General features: G+C 39.4%; 1 protein-coding gene across 12 annotated transcripts in view; it reads right to left on the reverse strand.

Moving 5' to 3' along the window:
* BEGAIN (brain enriched guanylate kinase associated) overlaps positions 1-24,400 on the reverse strand; it is a 165,001-nt gene that overhangs the window by 96,978 nt on the left and 43,623 nt on the right. For 7 of the 12 annotated variants that reach the window (XM_085580735.1, XM_085580731.1, XM_085580733.1 and 4 more), the window contains one exon: positions 16,067-16,095. The exons of 2 other annotated variants lie outside the window; for them this stretch is intronic. In XM_085580735.1, coding sequence (XP_085436861.1) covers positions 16,067-16,080 — 14 coding nt within the window. In that variant the 5' untranslated portion in view covers positions 16,081-16,095. 3 more of the 12 variants (XM_085580734.1, XM_085580738.1, XM_085580740.1) reach the window with 3 other exon arrangements.

Consider the following 24,400-nt stretch of genomic DNA (forward strand, 5'->3'; position numbering starts at 1 on the left):
AATATACTCCATTCAAACTTGCCAAGATTTATGTTCTAAAATGGGAGCTGATGTCCCATTCTTTACAATCACTGTATTAGCACTCAAATAGTCCTGCTACCCAGCTGGAGAGTCCTTTGAACAATCACAGCACCTAAATATGGGAGATCCATATCAAGAATGCAGTTTATAATGCAGAACTTAAGAGTCCAAACAGCACTTCTGAGAATGGGAGCAAAAGATGCAAGGGTCAGAAAAAATAAAATGCACTGTTTCTTTCCAAGTCAGAGCAAAGAGTAAAACTTCAAATGTGAAGAACTACACAGAAACCACTGCAATGCCTTATTTATCTAACAAGACTGAAGTAATTAATGAGCTTTTAATGACGTAGAATCCAAGAGCAAATATTAACTCTTATGCAATGATTCATCTGCAGATCTGAATCTTCCTCTGGTGTCCTACTAATCAATATCCTCTCTTGTCCTACCTGCACCTCGTATATTTGAATTAAATAACCACTTGATGGAGGTGCCTCATAGCTTTCTATGACCTTACTTCATGTTGTCTTTTTAGTCTGAAAAAGAGCTCTCTACATTCCCATTTTACAGAAGAAAACTGAGGCCTAAAAATGTTAAAGGTAACATTCATACATTCCTTGAAATCTTAAGTCCCTTCTGAGAGATTTGCAGTACCTTTTTGCTTTTTTTTTTTTTTTTTTTGTTTTAAGAAATAAAGTATTTTCTTAAACTAGTCTGCTTAAAAAAACTTCCCTGCAAAGATGCTTCCAGCTTGGATAAAAAGTTCCCTCTTACTAAACAACCTCCTCGGTTTCTTTAACCCTTGCCTTTCAGACCTGTAAGGAGTGTGTGTGTGTGGTTCATCCCATGGCATCTCCAGGTTCCTGCCAACATCTGCTTCTGCTTCCTGCCTCTCCTGCCTGGGTGCAAGATTGAATGCCTCAAGTTTACCCACATGGCAGAAGACTCTCTTTGCTTTGTTACATCCCTCTAAATGCCTCCTTTAGTTGTCCCTGCAAAAAGAAAGGGATCTGAAAGTCAATTTGATTGATGTCTCAATCTGTCTTTTCATTTCTTGTGCTGCCTGTTTCACGTAGATTCTGTCACTGATAATTTGCTTTTAAATGTAATGGATAAGCTTCCCAACCATTCATCTCCTCCTTTAACCACAACTTCTTTCCGTGCATTAATGACTGAAAAGTTACATTTTCATTTAAAGTGAATTTGCAAAGCAGCCTTTAGATAATAGGCAGTTCTAATATTCTGACATGTTGCAGCTATTAGAATAAATCAAAAGAAAATTCTCCTACTGCCTGCACAAAATGTGGGAAAGGATAAAGCAGAGGCCCCAGTACTGTGACGCTGCACAACAGCAATTACCACAAACTGAAAAGGGCATAGAAATGGTAGCTAGAATTGGGCTTATCTCCCTGAAGTTGAAAGGTATCAGAAAGAGGGGGGGGAAGGAAACCCCACTATTGAAACTGAAGTCATGGTAATTGCCTTCATCTCACACTGTTTTTTACTCCTTATTGGGTGACCTTTATTAATGCACAGGAAAACATCAGAATAAATCATTCTGAAGATAACCTGTAGAAAGAGCAGTAAGTATTTTGATCTGAATGCAGCTGAGTCTGCTCATATTGGTGGTGGATTTAGCTCAAATATACTTCTAATAGTACTTTTCTTGTAAGAACATATGCAATGATGCTTATCCAGTGTCCTCTAAGTGATGTTAGTATCTGTGCAATGAGTAGTGCTGATTTTGTGGGGATTATTTGTTCTTGGGGTCAAGTTAAGAACAAGTCTTTGTATCTGGATCCTTCCTCGCAAGGGTTCTCTGCTATGAAAAGGAAGTGAGAAGAAAACCAGTATTTTTAAAATAATTTGTTCAACAGGGAAGAAGTGTGCAATTCCATGAGCATTTTGATTTGGCTGGGGAATGTTCTGCTTTGAAATTTGTCCCTGCTCCTTGGCAGACTGAAACTACTCATTTCAGAAATGGTTATTCTGCTCCTGGAGCAAGAACTTTGCTCTCATGTTCTATGTTCTCCTCTCTCTTTTTCTTATTACAAATGAGGTGGTCTCTTGGCTTTGACACAAACCCCTCAAAGAACTTGGAGAAGTCACTTACTCATTCTCAGCCTTGCCTTTAAGAAGGCAGCAATACTTGCAGGAGCCTCAGAGGGTTCTTGAGAGAGAGATGATATCTAGAAGTGCAAAAGTTCCTTTGTTGGTCAAACAAACCTACACAGTGAAAGCAATGATTTCAGGTTTCTCTATCTCACTGCTGAGCTTCTGCTCTTTGTTCAGGGAAGGGTAGGCAAAAAGATATGGTTTTTATTTCCTTTACATTACATTTCCAATACAACATTTACAATGTGAATGCTTTGCATGCTGGTCTAGAGGTTTTTTTTATTTCATGTGACTGATGTTCAAGTACTCTAATGATCACTCACATCACTCTTATTATGCAGTAAACAATGTGCCTACCTTTACAGGGCCAATAATGGTGTACAGCTGGTGAGAACCATTAGTAACTTGACCTTCCTGTCTGATTTGTACTTATGCATCTAATAATAAATAATCACATGTGGAAGAGTCAATAGAGAAATAATGTAACTCATTCCTTTTGGTACCCTAATTCAGCAAAATAAACCATGGGACACATTTCAGTAATTTACTATCATAAGTGCCCTCAGCAGCTTCTGAATTTCAGCTGTTTGGTGCTCCAGCATGAAGAAAATTATCTTGGTAATTAGTTATATTGTTATTTAATAGTCCCCAGACAATATTCTATTTTTTTTTTTTTTAAGGAACAGGCCTTTCCTTCTCTATCTCCATTCACCATTACAAAAAAAAAAAAAGTCTATGAATCTTTCCCGTTGCCAAATCGCCCTTTATTTTCTGCTTACTACTTTCTCCAAAAAGTTCCCAGTTATTGAAAAACAGCTTCTGATTCATGGCTGCATTGATGGAGCTGCAGGAGATTCCCTCTTTTTGCATCTTTCTGAGAAAGCCACAAGAACAAGTGGGCTGGCAGGGGAGCACAGGTAGAGGGGATCAGTGGCTGACAGCACTGCAAACAGGCTGGCAGAAGTCTCCTATGAAACCTGGGTTTCTGCTCACCTGGGCTTCAAGGGAAATGCAAAAAGCGAAAAGCATAATGAAATCGACTGGCATTAAAGCAGAATAGTAAACCTCAGTCTCTGAAGTTAGATGAAAAATAATCTCTGTTAAAGTTGCATGTCCTTAGGAATAGAGTTTTCAGCTGTTTCTTGAAGTAATATGGTGAAAAATAATAGTCTGAGGGTCAAAACTAGGATGAGACGGAGCACACTACTTCCTGGGAGCACTCAAGCTGAGGTGACATAAATAAGAGATTAATCTTAAAAATTGCTGGGTTGCAAAATACCAGAGGCTAATGTTCTGCAGACCTAACTCAACATTTGGGGAGGGAAAGGGTGAAGCTTTGGATGGAGCAGGGGAAGAATCCCTCCAGAAGGCAAATGGATGGGAAATGCATGAGAAAAACATACCAGACTAAGGAGAGGTGGGGAGAAAGGCTGGAGACTTCTGCATTTGAGTGTAGGTGGCTATGACCTCAATAAAAAAACACTTCCCCCAGTGTCACCCTTGGTCTCAAAGTGATTTTTATTCCTCCTCTTCCAGAGGAACAGACTGTCATCACTCCTTTTTTCTGTCTCACATCACTCCCTCTGTGGTACTATTTCTTACAGCCTTAGCAGGAAGCATCTTGTTTGCATATACCTCTTATAATAAACAACATCATTTCTAGCTTATTTAATGCCTCCAGATTTTGTGCTTTCTCAGTACTGACCTTGTTTCAGTTGTCCTTTCAAAGTACTCCAGTTTGAAGAAACCAAGATTTTGTCTCTAACTGTAGAGATGTTTTGGGTTTTGGGTTTTTTTCTCTTTTTTTTTTTTTAATTTACTTAGTGACTCAAGCTCCACAAAGTACCATTCTTACTTCTCACCAGCTGGTGGTCCATATGCTGCTGCATCTCTACTCTTGTAAATACACGTTTAAAGTCATGCTCATAGATCAGACTTTTGGTGGTTAATATGGCAATATGTGAAAATGTCAAGCGATGCAGAATGAATGAGTCAGGGGAAAAAAATAGAATCAGTATTGTGCACATTTATAAAGTTTTCCTTCTAAAGGGCTCCCAGTGGTCTGGAGACATCAGGGGATTCCTGCTAGTCTGACAGGGTCTGCACAGGGCTGGGATTTGGGATCCACAGCATCTTGATAGCAGCATCTGTGAGAGGCAGTGGCTCCCAGCTTCTCAATGTTGTCTACCAACATGTTTAAACTAAATTAGGAACAAAAAATGCAGTCTGACACATTGCCCATGAAAGATTGCCAGCTTCAAACTCCAACTCTTCATTACTCTGGAAAGAGTGGTGAGTGTTCTGTGAGGAGATCGTAATTTGTGACCTGGTACTCAAAAAATGAAAAGAAAAAAAAAAAAGAAGGAAATTTTTTGAACTTTGACATTGCTTCAGAAAGCATCCTAATGACTGCAGCTGCCACCTGTGTCTGCAGAACAAGTCCATCAAAGGCTTCAAATCTCTGGACCTCAGTCCATATTTTCAACTTAGTCATGGCAGCACCTTCACCACCTGCATTTCAAGCAGAGGTACAATCTCTGACCTCTCATACTTCCTCTTCTCATTGCAAAATTGCCCTTAAATTTGGCAATGACTGCAAGCCAATGCCCTGATTTCTAGTGCTGAAGGAAGTAGCCAGCATAAGAATAGAAAATGCAGCTAAGAGCTTTCTACAAAAGAGATACCACTAGTAAGGGGATAATAGTTTTTGTTGATTTTACTGATTCTGCTATTAATAACAATGTCTTCTGTCATTGTGAATGTTGTAGTTAACCAGTCTCCAATTCAGTGGCTCACAAGAAAACTATAAGGAAGCAATTGTGCCATAAATCCATGCTGCAGCTGTATGCCAACTATGGGGCATGAATGCAGACTTCTAGCTGGAAACACTCTGGATATGAATGATAGGAGTGTCATGTGAGTAATTTATTATTTATATAAACATTAAAAAGTATAAATAGCATAGCCTTTTAGAAAAAAGAATGTGCTGTTTTCTTGAGTCTCTTTCCATTTACATTAATCTCTCTGCAAAGCTGTAGTGAACTCTTCATCTTTTGTATGGTCTGTGCAAACCAATAAGTAATGTAGCTAATCTATGTATAATGAGGTAGATAACACTCTAGGAGTTGTAGTTCTGGGAAAAAATTGGAGTCCTCCAAGGATGCAGTAATGGATTCATTCAGTTAGAATTCAGCATGCAATCATATCTATGCCTATTTCTATCTCAAGATGTTTCCCAATGCTATGCCTATATAGATGACAAATAAAGAGATGGAATGGTCTACAAATACAGGCTGGCAATTTGATCAGAACTGTCTGCTCTGCCTGCCATGATAATTAGTAGTTCAGTGCTATGGGAACCTTGAGATGAAAATCCTGGTAGACTTTGCTTTGACTGTTTCAGGATTTGGAGTTCTCTTTGGGGGATGGAGATGAGAATGCAAAGTAACTGCAAAGCCACAGTACAGAAGTCCAGTCCATATTGTGTTACTGAAAAGCATTCATTAAAATTTTACTATCAAAACTGTAACTCAAACTTTCCATGTTCATTGAGTCCAAGTAAAATGATGCTTATTTGCTTCACATTCTTAGGTTACAATAAAAGTTATTTTCCACACTGGACTATGGGAGGGTTATCACTGCATTAAAAAATAATGGGTTTAGACAAAAATAAGTGTTCCTAAAAGCAAAGTATATTGAGCCAAACTGTCTAGATTAACACTGTTTTTCTCAAACAGCTCCAAGTCACTGTGTGCTGGAATTAATGGGACATCTCTCTTTGAGGTTTTTTTTTCTATTACATTTAGATGATATGCAGTTCCAGTTTGTAAAGAAAACCCTCCAGAAGCTCACAGCATGTGAAGCCCGTCAGTTCCAGTAAGTGAATCTGCTGAGGCTTTATCAATTTAAAAACATAACACAGTTATGGGAAAGCAAGTTGAAGTCCACAGTTACTGTAAAACTCTGCATCAGCAGCTTTGTCAAGGTGGAGAAAAAAAATGTTCTTGTTTCCAGAAGTTACCATTATCTAGAACATTTTTTGCATTATGTGCAGTAGACAAGACAGCTATAGTCCTCTGAACTGACATTTGTTAGCAGACTACCTGTTTAGTGCTACAATTTAATGTATTTTTAATTTTTCAGAAAAAAAAAATAATGACTTTTAGGTTAGGTTGTGATTTCTCTTGTAGATTGAGAAGGAGGGAAGTGGGGCAGGGAGGGAGGGAAATTGCTTTGTTACTAAACAGTATAGGTCAGCTAAATTTGGCACAAAGAAACTCATGTCAGTCTCCTCTACCAATGACTCATTTCTTCCCTCTCCTGCTCATATGGTCTGTTGCCAGAGGTACCCCTTGAGTTATACAAAAAATATACTAATTAACCTCTCCATGGAAAAGCCAAGACTCTTGGTCCCTCCTTCACATGGAACTGTGGTCTACTGTGTATCACCTAGAGGCTTCCTGCTCTTGGTGCCTTCTGGAGTGAAAGAATTCAATAAAAAGCATTTGATGTAAAAACAAGACACTGTCAGCACCTTGTGAAGAAATAAAATAGGACCAAGCCACGAAAATATGCTTTGGGAGGCTCTACTGCTGGGAATGTCATTTTAGCAAGGGGCTGCAGTGGTTCCAGCTGCAGAGCAAGGGCATTATTTTGCCTTCCACAAGTGAGAAAACAGAAAATTCCATCATTCTCATTACCTTCATCAGCCCTATCTATCTGGTGCAAGCTTATCAGATATGTAGGGACTCCAGAGCAAAGACTGGCATTGACTGGGCTATTCTAGACTACGTTTTGAAGTGTGGGCTGAAAATCTACCTGGAAACCTGCCTCTCATGCCTATTGCACATTGGTACAGTAGGGACAGGGATAAGCAAGGAAATGTTTTTCTGTTCCAAAAGGCTTGTGAAGGCTCAGAACTGGAGTGGAACTGGAGGTGTTCAGACTTGTCAGGGTCACACTGCTGATGTGGCTTGGGACTCCAGGTGTTTCCTCCACTGTGTGGCTCTGCCCAGCACTGTTTGCAGGGCTGCAAGGAGATGGCAGTGTGGGATTTGGGCTGCTGTGCAGATTTGGACAAAAATCACCCAGGCCAGTCTTGCATCCCTTTAAGCAATAGCCTGTCTTTGAATTCAGCACTGGGAAGAAGTAGGACAGAGGACCATTTGGGCATGTGTAAAAACTTCCTGGTCAGTTTTGTGACTGGGACAATCAAAATTTTCTGTGTGTTTAGATATGCTGTTGCTTTCCAAGTAATTACTTAAATATTATTGCTTCTCTTTCATCACTCTGCTTGCATTGCTTTAGGCTAGTTTGCTGTTTTTCTCATTTTTACCCAGTCTTCAGAGTATTTGACTCAATCTTTCCTTCTTTATTTCTTGGTCTCTTATCAATCTAAATCTGAATGCAAATACAAACAAAAGCATCATTTTTATTCATAAGCTGAGAGTCAAAAATAAACATACAGTTTATTTTGAATTTGAACTGAACTGTTTCAGTGCTATAGATTGTTTCAATGTAGGCTCAAAAATCCAATTTCCCTGTAGAAAACAGCACTTGCCTCATCATTAAGGATTTTTGCCCATGAATGTACCTTGTTACTAGTTTCACACTGAATTGATAAGAACATTGGGCAGAGCTACAAAATATTTATTTTTCAGCCACTCATGGATCTGCTCTAATTTCTTGGAATGTACTTGGTACAACTTGGTCTAGACTGTTTCTGATTAAATCCTTGGAAATACTTCTTTGTTACAGGACAGAGATAGGCTTCATAAAAAGAGGAAATCATATCTCCAAGGGCAGGTGACCCAGCAGTTACAAACTTAGTTAAATATGCTCATGCAAAGTCATGTGCCACACATTTAGTGCTACTTAAATGTCATTTCATACACTTACATCTGTAGAACTTCTTAGCAGTAAGACCAATTAAGCAGATATATAGGCAGTTTCTTTTTTTATCTGTAGACTACTCTGTTCAGGTGAAACATTGAATATAGTGTTAATTTGTGCACTACTTTGGTCAAGCCAGCATACCTGAGTCAAATAGTAGCAGAAAAATTTAGCACTTTTTAACTAGAAAGTACAGAAAAAAGGACTGCTGATGGCTTTCCTCTTCAAATTGCCTTTCCTGTTCTTGCCTGCTGCAAGAATGAGCTCTTGGGTGATAAGGGAAAAGATTAAGTAGCCATTCATTTCTGGGAATTCCAGTATAGTTCTTGGAATGTCTTAAAAATAAAGCAGTTTCTTAAACTGATCCTTTTATCTAAATTGTAGTTATAGCTAACAGAAACATAAAATTAGCTATTTGCTTGACCTGATTTGTATGGAAGCTTGAGAGTTAAGGCCATTTGCTCTGACATGGATATGAAACTGGTCTTGAACAGCAGGCAGCAATTTGGAGCTGCCGAGTCATGAAAGGTTCTTGTGAACATGAGGGTCTTTGTAGAACAGCAGTGACTCCCTGAAGAGCTCAGTGCTCCCAAAAAAATTTGAAACTCCCCTTTCCTTCTACGACATTCTCCTCCTCTGTCTCCTCCTTCTTTTGAAACTGGGAAAAATCAAGGCAAGGTGGTAAAAATTTTCATTTTGCTCTGAACAGCTGAAATGGCATTTGTGTAGTCATGATGTCCTAGTATGTCATGTAAGTAATCAGCCACTGCAACAACGTGCTGCTGAAGTACTGTTTGCCCTCTAAGATGCAGGTCTGCTGCATGAATTGTGTGCATATGTTCACTTGAGCATCACTTCTCAATTTTGGTTTTGCTGACATGGTGACAGTTGGGCAAGTTCAGAATGACAATTTGATTTTTCAATGATTTCTTAAAAAATGCATATATAAAGAAAGTCATGCTTTAAGGAATGATAAAGCTGCATGTGACATGGAGGTCCTCACTTTTATGCCAGTACAAACATTACTACAAACCAAGAAATTAGCAGCAACTCTATGCTGTTGAGTGAGGCAGATCTTGTTTCTCCTGGAAGAGCTGAATAACAACAGTTGTGCAGTTCACACAAGCAGCAGGACAATAATACACATGAGAGAAATCCTTCAAGGAGCTACAGGCACTTATGATCCTGCTGTTCTGCTGGAGAGCTCTGTATATTATACAATCCTCACATTCTTGAATTCCAAAAAGCATGGTTACACCTCACTATCTACTGTCTATTTTTCAGCACATTGTACTTCATGCTAAGCTGGCTTTAGGTCATCACTAAAACATAAAGACAATTCAGTCTTTTCAATTTTTAATAAGAAAAGCTTAATAGTTTTGATATAGTTCAGATGCTTTTGATTTTTAAGTAATACTGCATTCAAGGTAGTGATACAGGTTTTATTTGAATGCATTCTAAAGTCACTTGTGTCTAAATCAAGAACTGATTGGTAAATTAAATTGCCTAAGCCATGCCAGTAGCAGCAGAGCTGGAAATTGCAAAAGGCCTGTAATAAAGTGTTGCAGACAAGTTATCTCCTTTCTTTCATCAGTCTGTGAGCTGTAGCAGCAGCAAGCATTCAAAATCTGCTTGATTTCACCACAGAGCACACTCAAATGCAGTTCACAAACTGTACTGTCCTTGAACCATCTGGGGTTCATAGCGTGAAACCTCTTATATTCTTCAGCTTATAATATTGCTTTGTTACTGCTGCAGTGGCTGCCACTGTTTGCTTTGCAAGTTGCTGCTCTCAGTGTTCAGCACACACCCCTCAGTGGCTTTGGTCAAAGTGCTTGCATCAACTGAAACCTAATAGCAATAAACGGGAGGCATTCAATTTTCCCACCTTTGAATTTCTTAGAATCATGGATAATTTTGTCTTTGGAACTTGAAGGAGAAGAGCCAAACAACAAAAAAAGAAACTGTTCTGTAAGCTCTGCTCCTTATGATACAAAGTTCTGAACTAATCAAAAGCACTATACAAAATTGATTTATCTTTCTTTTCTTTTCTTTAATATATGTCTGAAATGCCTCCTTTTATTTATTTTTCTTTTCCGAGAAGCTCAAGGCATTGCTCAGTGATGCAGTTTGCCTTGCAAGAAAGGGGTAGGCAGATCATTATTTGTAAGCTAGGCATCACTGAGGTCCAGCCTCTTCCCAATGACTCACTGCAGCTCCTGGCTGATGGCATGGCTCATCTACTCCTACCTACTTCCTTGGCCTCTTCAGATGTTTGCTCATCTCCCACTTGTCCCTGGAGGCCACTTTACACAGCTCTACCTGGTTTCATTCAACTTGAATCTGTTCTGCCCTCTGTTTCTGTCATGTTCCTTGTTTGGTGGATGCTTTTGCTTCACTCAGTATTTATCTAGAACTAAAGGATGCTATAACACAACTGTTACATCAGCTGATGGGGATGGTTCCTTGCATACTGACATCACTGCCTTTTAGCTCATTCTCCCAAGCAGCAGACAGAAGCTCAGGAGGCAGGACTGTAGGATAGCATAGCAGCAGCACTTCTTCCTCAGCTGAAGTAGTGCTGGTTTGACTGACTAGCACAGGGAACAGTAATACTGGAAATAAGGTGTGATAAGCTGCACAAGCATACTGTGCCTCTGACAGCACTAACAAAATTCTCAGAGGTACTGGAATAGGTAGATCAGGTTGGCTCTGTGCCTCAGCCAATCCCAGTTCCAGGGATATAGTTCCCCTGGGGGCTGTGGATATATCTGTGTGTGTCCATTCCTCCCATTGCTATGTTTGACAACCACCAAACTCAAAGCTGAGTGTAGTCTTGGGGGGAGAGAGAGATATATGCTTTAGCTACAGTCACACCTTGGAAGGCAGCAGGAACAAACCAGATGTGCTGAAAACAACATGGCAAGGCTGTCACTGCTGCTGAGACTGCCTGGCAGATAAAAACAGCTTGCAAAACAGAGGAAAAATGAAAACCTGATTTACCTGTTTGAATATGTTAGGCAGCTTTTGTATCCTTTTCCTTTTCTTCTCCATTTTTCAAAATGCACCCAAAATTCACCCAACTTGATGGCTATTTTGCTATCACCTCTAATAACCCCAAACTCTCGGCCCTTTCATGCTAGCATTTCCCTATGCTCTGTTTGTTCTGAGCTTGCCCTGTTCCACCTCTTTGCCTGTGTCCACAGCTGGGGTTTCACATCCCAGCATCAACTAGAGCCCGAAGACACTGCTGAGCAGATGGTGGAGCTGCTTCTTGCACAGCCCTGCTGCTGTCCTGTGGCATTTTGCTTCTGTATAAGGCAGTGGCTCCCAGCGTATCAGCTGTGGATGTGAAGACCAGACCTAGGGTAAAGTAAACCATGTTTGTTGGTTAACCTTCTGGGAAAAATAAATCCTCCCCTTGTGCTCATGTATATGGTAAAATTAATGTAGATACAGGCTGAGAGAGGAATAAGGACAAGGTGGGGATGGCAGGAAATTGCAGTGTGTTCATTAGCATATGAAGAGGGCTATATTTATACCAAGTGCAAGGAAGGCAGAATGATCAGGTGGGCATTTAGGAAGGTATTTACATTTCCAGTAAACCATGGCAGAGACTTTTCCCTAGAACTGCATGTGCCTCTGATGTTCCCTTTGAAGAAACCCATATTCCTTCCTTACCACAGATGAACTCAAACATGCTTGAGAAAAGTCCAAGTCTAAAAATTCAAGAGACTTGGATCAAGCTGCTGACTTACTACCAGCTGTGTGTGCAAAACAAACCACTTTGCTTTCATATGTTCTCAAACAAGGACTACAGTGAAAGGAAGATGTTACCTCAGAGATTCCTTGAGACATAGGTCACCTTTATCAGAGATCCCTGGGTAATTAGTAAAATGCCCCTACTGATGCTAGCAAAATAAAGTAATCCCCAGTTGAGGAATTCCATGATTATATTGTAAAATGGAAACTCAGCCTCTTTAGAGGCACTGCGTGCCTGGCAGTTGGTCATGGTGATGATGTGTCCTGTTTTGTGTACTTTTAGATTTACAGTTTAGCCTGTTGTGGATTTTGAAACTTACAACTAAGAATATTGATTTATAGAGTTTATGAATTGTCACTGAAATTTTAGGAGTGTATTAAAAAAAGAGAAAAATTATTGAACAATATCTGTCTCTTTAAGTGGCATTTCCTGTGGAGTGAGATACTCTTCAGTGTAAGGAAGCCCAGAAGCTGATCAATATTTGTGTATAAAGTATTTATAGCAATCTGTTTTGCCAAACCTTACATCATCCTTACTAGAAAGTTTGACTATTATTTTACAACCTGTATTTCAAGCAGGATGGAATGGAAGCAAAGAAAAAGTTGCCAGGAGTCTGTACTGGAGTTGCAGTGGAACTGGTCTTTCACTTGCAATTTTTAACCATTCTATGGGTTCAATCTAACTTAAAGGAGTACTTTCCAGTGTACTGGCAATTTTATGTGCCAGCCACCAGAGATATACAGGGCCTCAGGCTTGGAAGGCTTGTGCTTCTCTTGCATATATGCACCAAAGATAGCACACTGCTGAGTCAAAATAAGATAGTATAGGTATTTTGAAATTCACTTTATTAACTGAGATTTTCAGTCCTTGTTTCTTGACATGAAACAGAACCAGATCCAAAAAACTGTATTTAAAAGTCGGAGTCAGAAGTAATTAATGCTTAAAGTGACTCTATAACCATACACAGCCAACCTACATAAGTGCAGATCCTCAAGAGGTTTGTGATTAGTAGTTAGCCTTACTTCTGCCTAGTATATTGATACCTTGAAATGTAATAAACACTGCACTACTAAGATAATTTACAGTGAGAAGACTTCGTTGCAAAAACTGATTGATTCAAAGTTTTAGCACAAAATTGCATGTTTCTACTTCTAGAGGAAGGTGGCCCTGTGTCAGGCTAAATACTGACAACCTCCCACCCCTGCTTCCTACTTCTCCTTCCACACATAACTCTGTGACAGCAAGCCCCTGCTGAAAAGGGCAGCACATGACATTGCAGGTCACAGCAGCTCCTTGGTCTGCAAGGGGAATTATTGTTGCATTATGTGAGACGAATCACATTGTTCTGGACAGATTCTCAGGGAAGGAACGTAACAATAAGACTTGTGTTAGTTTGCACTGTTGCTTGTGCTGCCTGGCTCAATGAATTTTATGGCTGGACAAAGCACGAGCCATCAGTGGATCAATTTTTCAGGCTCCTGTATTCACCCCTCTCTCTGAATGGGCCTGGCTACCCCAGTCCTTGGGGATGCCCCAGATGGATCCCCATTCTCCTGGGCTGGGGAATGCACAAAGCTCACCCAAAGACTTACAGAGCTACCTTCATAAAATATTTGGCCCCAAGGACTGTCACCTATTCTTATTTAAAATATTTTCTTCTCTTAAAGAGCACTGTGGAATGCAAACCTCTATTACTTTGACCCTGAGAGTTTTCAGCCTGGCTTCACTGTCCTCTGGCTATGCACCTTGCTCCTGTTGTCCTATTTCTCTAACAAGGTTTATTTCCTTTTTGCTCATTACAGAACTTCTTTTGCAGGAGCCTTGTACCCTTCATGCACCCCAGCTCCACAGCTGGTGTGGGCTCACCCTTTAATCCTTGGGCAAACACATCCCAGGTGATATGGAATGGCATATCCTCAGCTGGTAGCAAAAAAAGAGTGGGGAAGGAGCTGGGCACAGGAGATAGGGCAGAACACAATGAAGTATCATGTGGGAATGGCTTTTCCATGCTACACTGGTTTCTGCATATAATAAAAAATACCTCTTTCCTCCCAGCCTGCCATTTTCCTCTCGTTTCTTTCTTTCTTCTCCTAGCTTCAGGTTATCTCTCTTCATGACCTCTCTGAAGCCACTGTGGTTAAAACACAGGGTAATTTGGTTTTTACCTGGGTACCACACTTTGATAAGTTTAGAAAAAATAGAATTCTCTCCAGGCTGTGAGTTTACCAGCTATTTAAGATAAGAACTCCTGATAGCTTCCTTAAACTGCCAAGGATTCTGTCAGTTTGTGTCCAAGGAAATGACTGTCAACAAGGAGCCTGGAAAAGTTTTGGATGGAGCAGCTTCTGCACTGGGTCCTGCTGGAGCTCCCCCAGCCTGGCTTGCTGCCCTGCTTGGGAGCACAGGGAGCTCTGGAACTGGCCTTGCACCTGCTGGGCTGATGGGGACAAACCTCTGCCAGAATCAACTTTTGCACACAAGAATTTTTAACAGAAAATTTCTTTAGCAACCCCCTGAGAGAGCCTGACCCTTCTCCTTGTGGAGTTAATAGCAAAGCTCCTGCTTCATTTCAGTGGGGCAGGGTCAACTTTTCCATCTGTGTAGTACTCAGGGAGTACTGAGGTAAAGACTGGTGAGCCTGACAGCTGCAAAACTGTGGTGTTTGGAAAATGGAACCTTATTAATGTTTATTCTCATTATTGAAAATTCTTGGTGGTTTTTTTTTTGTTTCACTACATTCTGCTCATTCTCCTGGGCTCTGCAGCCCTTTATTACAAAAAAGGCAAGACTAAAAGCAGAGGCCAAGGCATGCTCAGGAAAGAATTACAAGGATTAGACTGCATTTGTGCACATGTTCACATGTGCATGTATCAGCAAAGATGTAAATATATATTTGCTTGCGTCTTCCAAGAGAGTCATTCATGACAGAACTGTGCATACACTATAGGTGCTTGTTTGGAATTTTTATTAGACACCAGTCTGCACGCTGAGGTACTTTCTCAACCATTGCTCAGGAAAAACTCACAGCTTTAACATTATAGTACTTAAATACATGAAAATCCATAATACATTGCACAGTGTTTTTCTTTCAGCACAAAAGTTACAATACTTCTGTTTTGTACAACAGTACAATACTTTATGATGCTCTACAAAATGTGTAAGCTAAGTGCTTTAAAAATACATTCTTAGTAACTTTTGGACATGCAACTTCAAGTCCACTGTAAGAGACTTAACCTTCTTTGCCTCAGAAGATAAACAGGATTCTGTTTCCAGCCCAGAATTCATTAACCACTTGATCAAATTTCTGTTGTCTTGCTTTTGCCCAGCTATTTCTTGAATTTCAGAACTTTTCTGCATTTCTAATAACTCAGGATGGCCATTCCAAACTGAAGGAATCTAAAAAGTTTTTCTTGGACAAGAGTTGTCACTAACCAGAGTTACCAGATTCAGAGAAGGAATTTAGGCTTGTCCAATAAAATCAGGAAAGATCATGGCCAGTGTATTTGATTATGAAAAGAAGTTCCATAAAGTATTTAAAGGGTAGTAAAAAGTTCATCTCTTGCCTATCACTTTGATAATGTATTAGTTGACAAGGTTTTACTAATTTTTAATTCATTTTTAAAAAGGGCTAGAATGCTTTCTTCTTTCTTTTTCTTTCTCAACAACATACACAAAAGCAATATCCCCCAAAGCAGACTTGCACTAGGACATGAGATGGAAAACTTATGTTATAAAACCCATCTCCTTTTGCTTAAAGCAGAGAGATGTGCTGAGAAACTGGTACAGTATGACAACATTTTAAACACAGAGGAGACGAGATTTATCTGGCTGGTATACAATATAAAACAAAAATCGAACACCAATTCTATATTGAAACAAACCACATTAATTAGATGCTTTGAAGTCAAGCCTATATTTTCTTCATCTTTTTCATGAATTATTGATCCACTTTTCTCATTAAATGGAATGGAAGGCTCTTGCAGTAAATGGACAAGTGGCTACAACATTTATATAATCAAATATCCTCTGCATCTGGCAATAAAACATGTTTGTGTGTAAAACATGCTTTCTGAATTGACATCTCTACAAAACAGATTTGCTAGAACAACCACATTCCTTTTCTTTTGTCTCTAAAGCACAGCTTGCCTTGCATCATCATGCAATCCAGTGTTCTACTCTGATCGTATTAAGCAAAATATTTTCCAAGAGCCTGTATTGTGCATTGTGCAACAGAACATTTCTTCTCTATAATGAGATGTAAATAAACTGTCTCGCTTACCTTATTTTCTCCATTTCTGCCGCAGAGGCCTACAAGAAATCAAATAATAGGAGCAAGTGAATGAAAGAAAACATTCACTCTGCAGATTTATGCATAGTTAAGGTTTTTTCCGAATGCTTCTCGGCAAGTGGCTACGGAGCGCCGGCGAGCGAGCCCCACATCTGCATTAGCCGAAAATAGCGGCGGCAGCTGGAGTGGGGAGCGGAGCGGAGCGCGGCGGGAGCCCGGTGTACCCACGAGCCCGGGCACCGGAATGACTCAGTTGGAGCGCCGAGGCAGAAAACGGGGAGGGGAGGAAAAGAAGAAGAAGGGAAAAAAAAAAAAAAAAAAGCCAAAAGCAAGCAGCAGCAAGTAACAGGTTACTGAGCCTCGCGGGTTTCCCAGGGAAAGTTGAATTGCGGTGCTACCCTCTGTGCGGTGGGCATGGCAGCGGGCTGGGCTGGCGGGGATTGACGGTGACTTCATCACACGTGAATTCGGAGCTCAATTCAGCATCTTGGGCTGAGCCCGACAGATGGAGGGACACGAGCGTGCCTCCTCAGTGGGAGTTTCGAGTAATCAAATTACTTTCCTCAAGTAATACACTATCTTGACAATTAGCATCTCAATACGTGGAGGCGTCTGGTTAACCCTTGCGCTGCTGCTGGCCCGCCTGGAGCTGCCGGCCCTGTCCCGCCGGGCTCCCGCTGACCCTGGGCTCGGCTCTGCACGGCCCGAGGCTCCCCTCGCATCCTCACACACCCGCCGCGGCCGGGGGTGGCCATTCGATTAACCTGCCTCGGTTCTTTTCACCGTATAGGTGCTTCAAATTCCTCCTATCTATAGCACGGAGATTCATTAATTTCTCCAGCATTACTTGTTAGTGTAGTCTTGTTAACCCTTTGGTTTCTTTTTTTGTCAATATCTCGTGCAGATCCTAAATAGCTGCACCCATTTCATTTTAGCATAGCGCTGGCACAGAATCTCATCAATTCTCCCGGTCCCGCTTTATTGTAACTAAGGAATGAGCACTCAGAGCAATCCTGCAATCTCTAGAGCCAGATAAATCCCAGCATCACAGAATCTCTTATTTATACTGAAAGCATTGGCCATTAATCATGAGCACTTTAAACCTTATTGATTAATGGCTAACAATCATATTTGAGTATGAAATAAATTAAAGACTAAAAATAGAAAATGTAAATTTAATCAGCCAACCAGCAGGAAATTTGTCAAACTACCTAATAAAACATCCCAAATGACAAATTGTTGGTTCTTCATTGGGTCACTTGTCTTCCCTTTTTCTCGTTTACTTTTGATTTGCCCATTAGAGAATCTGTCAGTCAGGTTCGTGTTTGCACGGCAATTTCTGATGTCAAACATTAAGGATTTTAGCCATTCACCATAACTTGGTCAGCAGGAAGCCAGCTGCAGGAAAAGCCCTCCTCAGTTTCTCAGTGACAATGCTTGTTTACATGGTCCTGGCTATTTAAACATGTCTTACATACATGCTGTGTTGGAACCACAAGGCTGTGTGTGGAATCTTGAGATTGAAAATGCAACCTAAGGACCCATAATTGCTTTCCCTATTTTTTTCCCTGTCCATTGAATCCTGCATATTCTGTAGTTGACAGAAAATAGATTCAACATTGCTGATCAGAAAATAAACCACAGAGGCTTTCTGCCTGGGCACGAGAGTCTACTGGCAGACTCACTGGCTTGCCAGCTTGGCTCTCCAGACATGAACACTCCAACACTGCCCTGCTCATCATGTTCCTTTAATTTTTGGGGAGATAATAGTTCTTTTGCATGGCTACTCACTATTTCTTTGCCTTGAACTCTGGGAGTCGCTGTGAAGACAGAGTATTTACAATATCTGATTTCAGAGCTTCTATTATGGCAATATCTGCAGACATAAAGGGAAAATACCTGGCCTTGCTTTTGCCTCGTGCTTTGAATAATGCTGCACTCATGGGGTCAGTGTGGGGGTTGCTTTGTGTGATTAAATCAAAGTATTGAGAAGAGGAGCTGTAGACTAATGTTTTGGTGATACTCATCTGTGAATACAAGTGAGTCATTGGCTGCCAATCCTGACAGGAAATTAGTAGGGAGAAAAAAGCACAGTAAATGCCTAACACCAATTCAAACAAGAAAACTAAACCAAGCTGCAATTACTTTTTTTTTTTTAATTATTTTTTTTTTCCTCCTGGTAGGGCTGGGATTTTTACATCCTCACAGTAAAAGCTCTTTGTTCCATGTTATATGGCCAAATTTCCCTCGGACCATTGAGGATGTTCTACTCTGCCCTTCCCTGGCAGGCTGTGCAGTAAAGGGATGTCTCCTCTCTGATGTGGAAACTTTGGGGTCAGATCAATCCTACCTGAAGAGGATGCTCTGCCCAGGTCAGGGGCCTCTCTGGGCTGCAGCACTGCAATGCTCCATTACATCTTTTGACAGGAATCCACGTCCAGTAAATAAATAGGAGCACAGGACAGGACTGGAGCCTGGATGTTCTTCAGCAGATTGCCCTAGCTTTCAGTTTAGGGAGTCAAATGAGTGTACAGATATGAGAAGTGGTGAAAACAAAGACAGGAGCACCTGTAGAAACATAGCTTTTATCTTAAGCAGTTTATTTTCTCAGATAGCTGTGTCCCTTAAAAAAAGTAATTTTTTATCCCCTTTTTTCCTTTTTCTTCTTCTTCCATTTCCTACTCCACATTTAATTTTTTTCCTTTTTTTCTTTTTTCCCCCCAAAGAAGCCTTAACAACTCACAACTATTTAAAAAGTCTGTGGTTTTGTGAAAAAGCTCTGTAATCACAAGGTGACATTTTTACTAAGGCAAAATTGCTGTTCCTAGCCAGATCCCTGCCATTGATTTAGCCTGTGGAAGTTTAGAGGTTGCATCATCCTCACACTGCTGTCTATGAAGGCTCCGATTTGAAACATCTTACTGAATTGATTTAAAAGTATATTCTAAACAGCTCTGAATTGGCCACTTTAAGGACAAATCTTTAAGGACAAATCTTATCCTTAAAGTCTCATGGGGCCTATTTCAAGCAGATAGACTAAAGTAAAGGTTGGTGCAAGAATGTTCTTAATGGTAAGTCATCCATAAATTGTTGCTTGCTAGCATGTTGATTCATTTCAAGAGATTCTTGATGCCTAAACTGAGCAGTGATTGAAGCTGTGTGATTTTTAAAATTAAATATTTTAAATTAAGATCAGTAATTACCTTTAATTATAAAAATATCAGATGTGATTTATTTACATGGGATTTTTTTAACAATATCAATGCAGTATGACTAAAGAATTTATTTAATTGGCCTAAAAATAACAATATTTTCTTTTAATAAAAAGTTTGGTCTGAGTAAATAAATAGGCTATATTTCTATATGGAAACCTCTGGAAATTTAAATGAATGTGCTTTTTTCCCTCTTTAGAATATGATGATTACCATTTAGACCACAAGACAACCTCTGGGTTTTTTTTCAAGTTAGCAGAGTGAATGAAGGATACTATGATCCCTGATTTTTTATCCTTCCATGTTTCATTAATGAGTCGAACAAGCTCAAGACAATGGCAGAATATTCTTAGTCATTGACATAGATAAACTTAGTATAGTGATCCAGTTATTTGGGTTTTTTATATAATTGGCATCTGATTATATAAAAATAAACAAAAATAAAAATAAAAATAAAAATAAAAATAAAAATAGAAATATACAAAATATAAACCATAAAATATAAAATATAAATAGATAAATACTGATTATTGAACCTAAATATTTTTTTATTGAAAAAGTCATGCTGATGTTCTATCATTTTATTCAGTACGCATTTTGTTTTTGTTTTATTTCCTTTATGATCCTTTTTTGAGGGATAAGCAATCATGAAATCTCAGATCTTTCAGATGTCTAAAGAAATTTCCTTCCTCTAAGACCTTGAGGTTAATTTTCATCCTTCTGCATATGCTCAATGTACATGTGAAAAAGAAGAAGTTCCCTGGAGGTGAATTTTCAATTTTATTTATTATCTTTTATTTTCTTGGAAAAAGCTTTTCATTTTAGAGGGGGCACTGGACCCAGGGTGTGGCTCAGTGCTCACCAAGTCCTCCCACCATGTTCAGTGACTTTGGAGTTGCACATTGGCTTGTTGCTGCCAGAGGTACCAGGAAAGAAAGCATAGCAGGAAGTTACTGCCAGTAATTTATTCTTACTGTTTACTCAAACTTGTTTATTCCTGTGGAAATTACTTTTATTTCTTTGCTGAGGAAAGCTGTAAATGAGAGCTCATTCACAATAAAAGTTGTCTGGGCTTCTGACACATTTGTAAACAGCCACATGTTTTCAATCCAAATATATTACTTCAACATTATTTTCTGCTCACTGTTGTACTGAAGTCTTATTGATAGAAACCACTGTGGTCCTTTTTCCTTTTTTTTCCCTACAGAGTACAAGAGTTAAACATTTGATTTAATAAAAATTACAGACTACATAATTTGATAGGATCAATCTTTATTTAGATGTTAATCAATTTTTAGAGATTTCTTTTATTTGCTTTAAACTACCACTCAGGCAATGCCTGAAGAAACACTAAAATTTAATCTATAGAAACTTTAAAAGAGCTGGAGGAAGTGTCCATTTGTATTTGATTGTATTGAATGCATCTGATAGATATTTACAAAAGAAGGATCGTCTTTCTGCAAAACTCGTAACTGAAATGTTCATGGAGGTTCATAGAAAATTGAGTCCAAGTCTCCACAGTTGCCACTGTAATAGATATTTTGCTCAGAAAGCATGTGCTCCACACCATGGACCATAAAATATCTCCACCATGCTCATCTGAAGATATTTCATATATAAAAGGTGAAGAGGCTTAACACTGGAGCCGCTGAAATGAAAAACATTTTCCCTTGGGAAGAGGAATGCCACAGATGTTAGAAAGAATGGGAGGGCTCCATTTAGCTGTGGAGGATTTTCATGTTGGACATGAGGAAAAGCATTTGTCAACCAGTTCAGACTTACCAACCACAAGTAAGTCATAACAAATCTCTCAACACCACCAAGAGTAGCATTGCACTTTCCCAGGATTCTCTCCCTATCCGGGGCCAAATTCCAATGTTTCTTGGGGTGAAAGAAGAAATCCTCTGCAGTAACATTAAGTTGAAAATGAAAACTCAGATGTTTGGGACAAACTGCAAACAGCAAAAATATGACACAAATGGACTTAACTCAGAAATCAAAAAGATAAATTGTCTTTTTAATTCTTAGAGCAGACGACTGAGTTCAACACCCAGAATTTTTACACTGCACCAGAACACCAGCACTCTGTCATGCAATGTCCATAAGGCTGCTGGAATCCATCTTGAAACAGTTAGATTTGTTTCTACCCTGTTTTTCTGAACACTACTAAATTGATTGAAATCAGACGGTGATTTTAACCATGTTAAATTTTGTATGACCAGTTCTCTCTTTGATCTTGCACCAATTTTATGTTTAAAGCTTATTACTCCCACCCTGTTTTTACATTCCCATACACATTTATGAAGAGATGTTTTATCTGAGAAGGAAAACAAGATGTGATTCTCTGACTGCTCTCAGAAGATTGTACTCCTTTCCCTCAGTCATTTCAGTAATCCTTCTCTGGATCTGTTCCAAATTACCTTAAATCTGATTTGAAAATGAGTGTTCAGAATATACATCATGCACAAAGCACCTTGGCAGTACCTTGTATGGCAGATGTATGCTTCAGTGACTCTAAAGAAATATATCTGCAGTGCATCTTAGGCTTGTCTCATATTTCTTGTGGTTCTCTCTCACTGGAAGCTCACAGCTGTTTTACAGTCTAACAACACACCTGGATCTCTGTATCTCTGCTGCTGCCAAATTATGAGCTCCACAAAATAAAGTATTTATGTGGATATGTTGTGTTAAAATTCCATTATTCTGCTTATAAATAAACCAGTTCTTATATGAGCTTCCTCATTGTTGTCAATACCTCTAAATATCTTTATTGTTTAGGCAAACCTGTTTATTGGCTCAAAGTCACTAACAAGTATTTGCAATAAAATGTATCCAAAATCTTCTTTGAAAGTTCCAATAATCCCTTTCCAACACGACAGTCTTCCATTTTAACATTTACATAGGCTTTTCATTCAGATTAATCATCTTGAATTACTCTCAGTTTCATAACTTTTAGACAGTAATTCTCAACTGAGCACTTTATGAGCTACTTTGTGCAAATCTAGATAGATCATGACTTGTTCCTTGAGTGTGAAATTGCTTCTCTTAACAAAAAGTTACTTTTGCAAAAACTGTCATGTTTTATGCCATCTCTCTTCATCCTTGATGGCTCAGGTTGCTTGACCATGAAGCCTTCGCTTCGCTTCATGTTGCATTTTCTCTTCACCACTTAGGATATATTTGTACCATTGCACACAGAGAAAAGCTTTGCTTCTGAGCTTGCCTATTCATGTGTCAATTGAGCAAGATTTTGGGCTGGGGATTACTGCAGGATTCCTGACATAGCAGAGAGAAGAGTAGCAGTTTGCCATAATTATGACGGTTTCTGTTAAACCTTCTTCATCTTTCCTCAGATATCCTCCAAGTATTCCCTGTTCACTCTCATTCATACTGAAAGATGAGGCAGAAAATCTCCTTAATAACTGGACAAGAGCTAAGTTATTCTGAACTTCTGCCTGACCTTCAACATACACTAGGTCTTCCTTCCTTTTTTTTGTTTTTTCGTCTGCATGGCTGAAGATCTTTTCAGCACTAGTATTCTAAAAATCACTAGCAAGGTATGATCTCACTGAATTTTTGCTGAAACAGACTGAGAAATAGCCATAGCAGAGATAAAATTAAAATAAATATTGGGAATTTTTCTCACAACAGGCATTTAAATTCTCCATGACATGTCCTGCATGTGTGAACATGTGTCAAATAGCAACATATTGAATTGAAACTGTAACTTACAGGATTCTCTTTTGCATGGATGGGAAAACATAGCATTTTTCAAGCTGTTTTATTTCCTAATATTTTAGAATCTTTATTTAGCTTCCTTAGTTTCTTTTTCACTCTGTAAAATCTCAAAACCACATTCCCAGCAGGGGTAAATTAGCAGAGCTACACTGAAGTGAAGTCTTGCTGATTTATATCACTAGAGGTTCTGCTTTTAAATGGCTGTTTCAATGAGTCAAGCTGATTTCTGTCATACCCAGTACCCCCAAGTGGCATGAATTCTGTAGTGTCCCTCAAAAAATGGTTCCAAAAGAACCTGCATTTCTTCTCCATGTCACTGGACAAGCCATCCAGTGAAACCTGAACAAAAGACCATTGAAAACATTTGGCTTCCTGCTTTAAAATGACAATTCAGACTCAAGTTATTCAGTATATTTTTGCTCCATCTGATTATTTGAACGCGTGCATGTAACTATTGTGATTAAATGCTTGGTTTTTATGTAAACAGTCCTTGTAGTCATCAGCAGAGATGAGGAGCCACAGTGCTAGGAGCTGTATGAACTCTTCAAATGAAATGTTCCATGACCTGACCAACTAAAGTAGAGACAGATATGCACAGTGGTTTTGTTCCCTTTATGGTGCAGCCACACAGCAGCACTAGTGACAATGGATTTATGAATTCTTTTCTTTAGAGTTATTCATCATCCTATGATGCCATAACATTACAAAAAATTAAAGTAGTGAAGCCACACCCAACCAATCCTCTGTACACTTCTGTTCCAGCTAGTGTGACCCCACCAGCCACAGTGTAGCTGTAAATACTGTATGTGAGACTGAAGAGACTGAGTAAAATACAATCTAGTTGACTCTATGTCTCCTAAACTAATGCATAATACTGCTAACTGCACATTGGCAGCACACATATGTGTCTGTCTCTAACAGACTGTGGTAACTGCCATTACAGACCTGATATTAAAGCACTTAGCTACAGCAGCTGTCATTTTAAATACTGCTGTTTGTCAATAGTTAATAAAAAGTGGTGTCTGAGACAGCCAGGAGTAACTGCAAAATCCTGGTGCACTGACTCCTGACTGGGCAGGTATGGATTTGTACTGGGTGGGACCAAAGCTTGGCTCACCATGACCCCGATGACACATGAATTCTAACACAGCTGCTCCTGTGAACTTCTGTGTTTGCATCTCTGTGTTTCTACATGTGTCCCTGCATAGTGAGGATGTTTTGTTCATGAATGTTGAAGATGGGAAGTGGGAGCAAGAGATGGAGTGGGAGCAGAACTTCAAAATTCATATATCCTACGTTTGTAGAACTTTGTTACAAAAAATGCATTTTATGCTCTGACTGCATCCATACCTGTCTAGATGATAAAAGTAATCAT

This window comes from Lonchura striata, chromosome 5 (genome assembly GCF_050655825.1).
Source record: "Lonchura striata isolate lonStrDom1 chromosome 5, ASM5065582v1, whole genome shotgun sequence".
In the NCBI taxonomy this organism is placed as follows: Eukaryota; Metazoa; Chordata; class Aves; order Passeriformes; family Estrildidae; genus Lonchura; species Lonchura striata.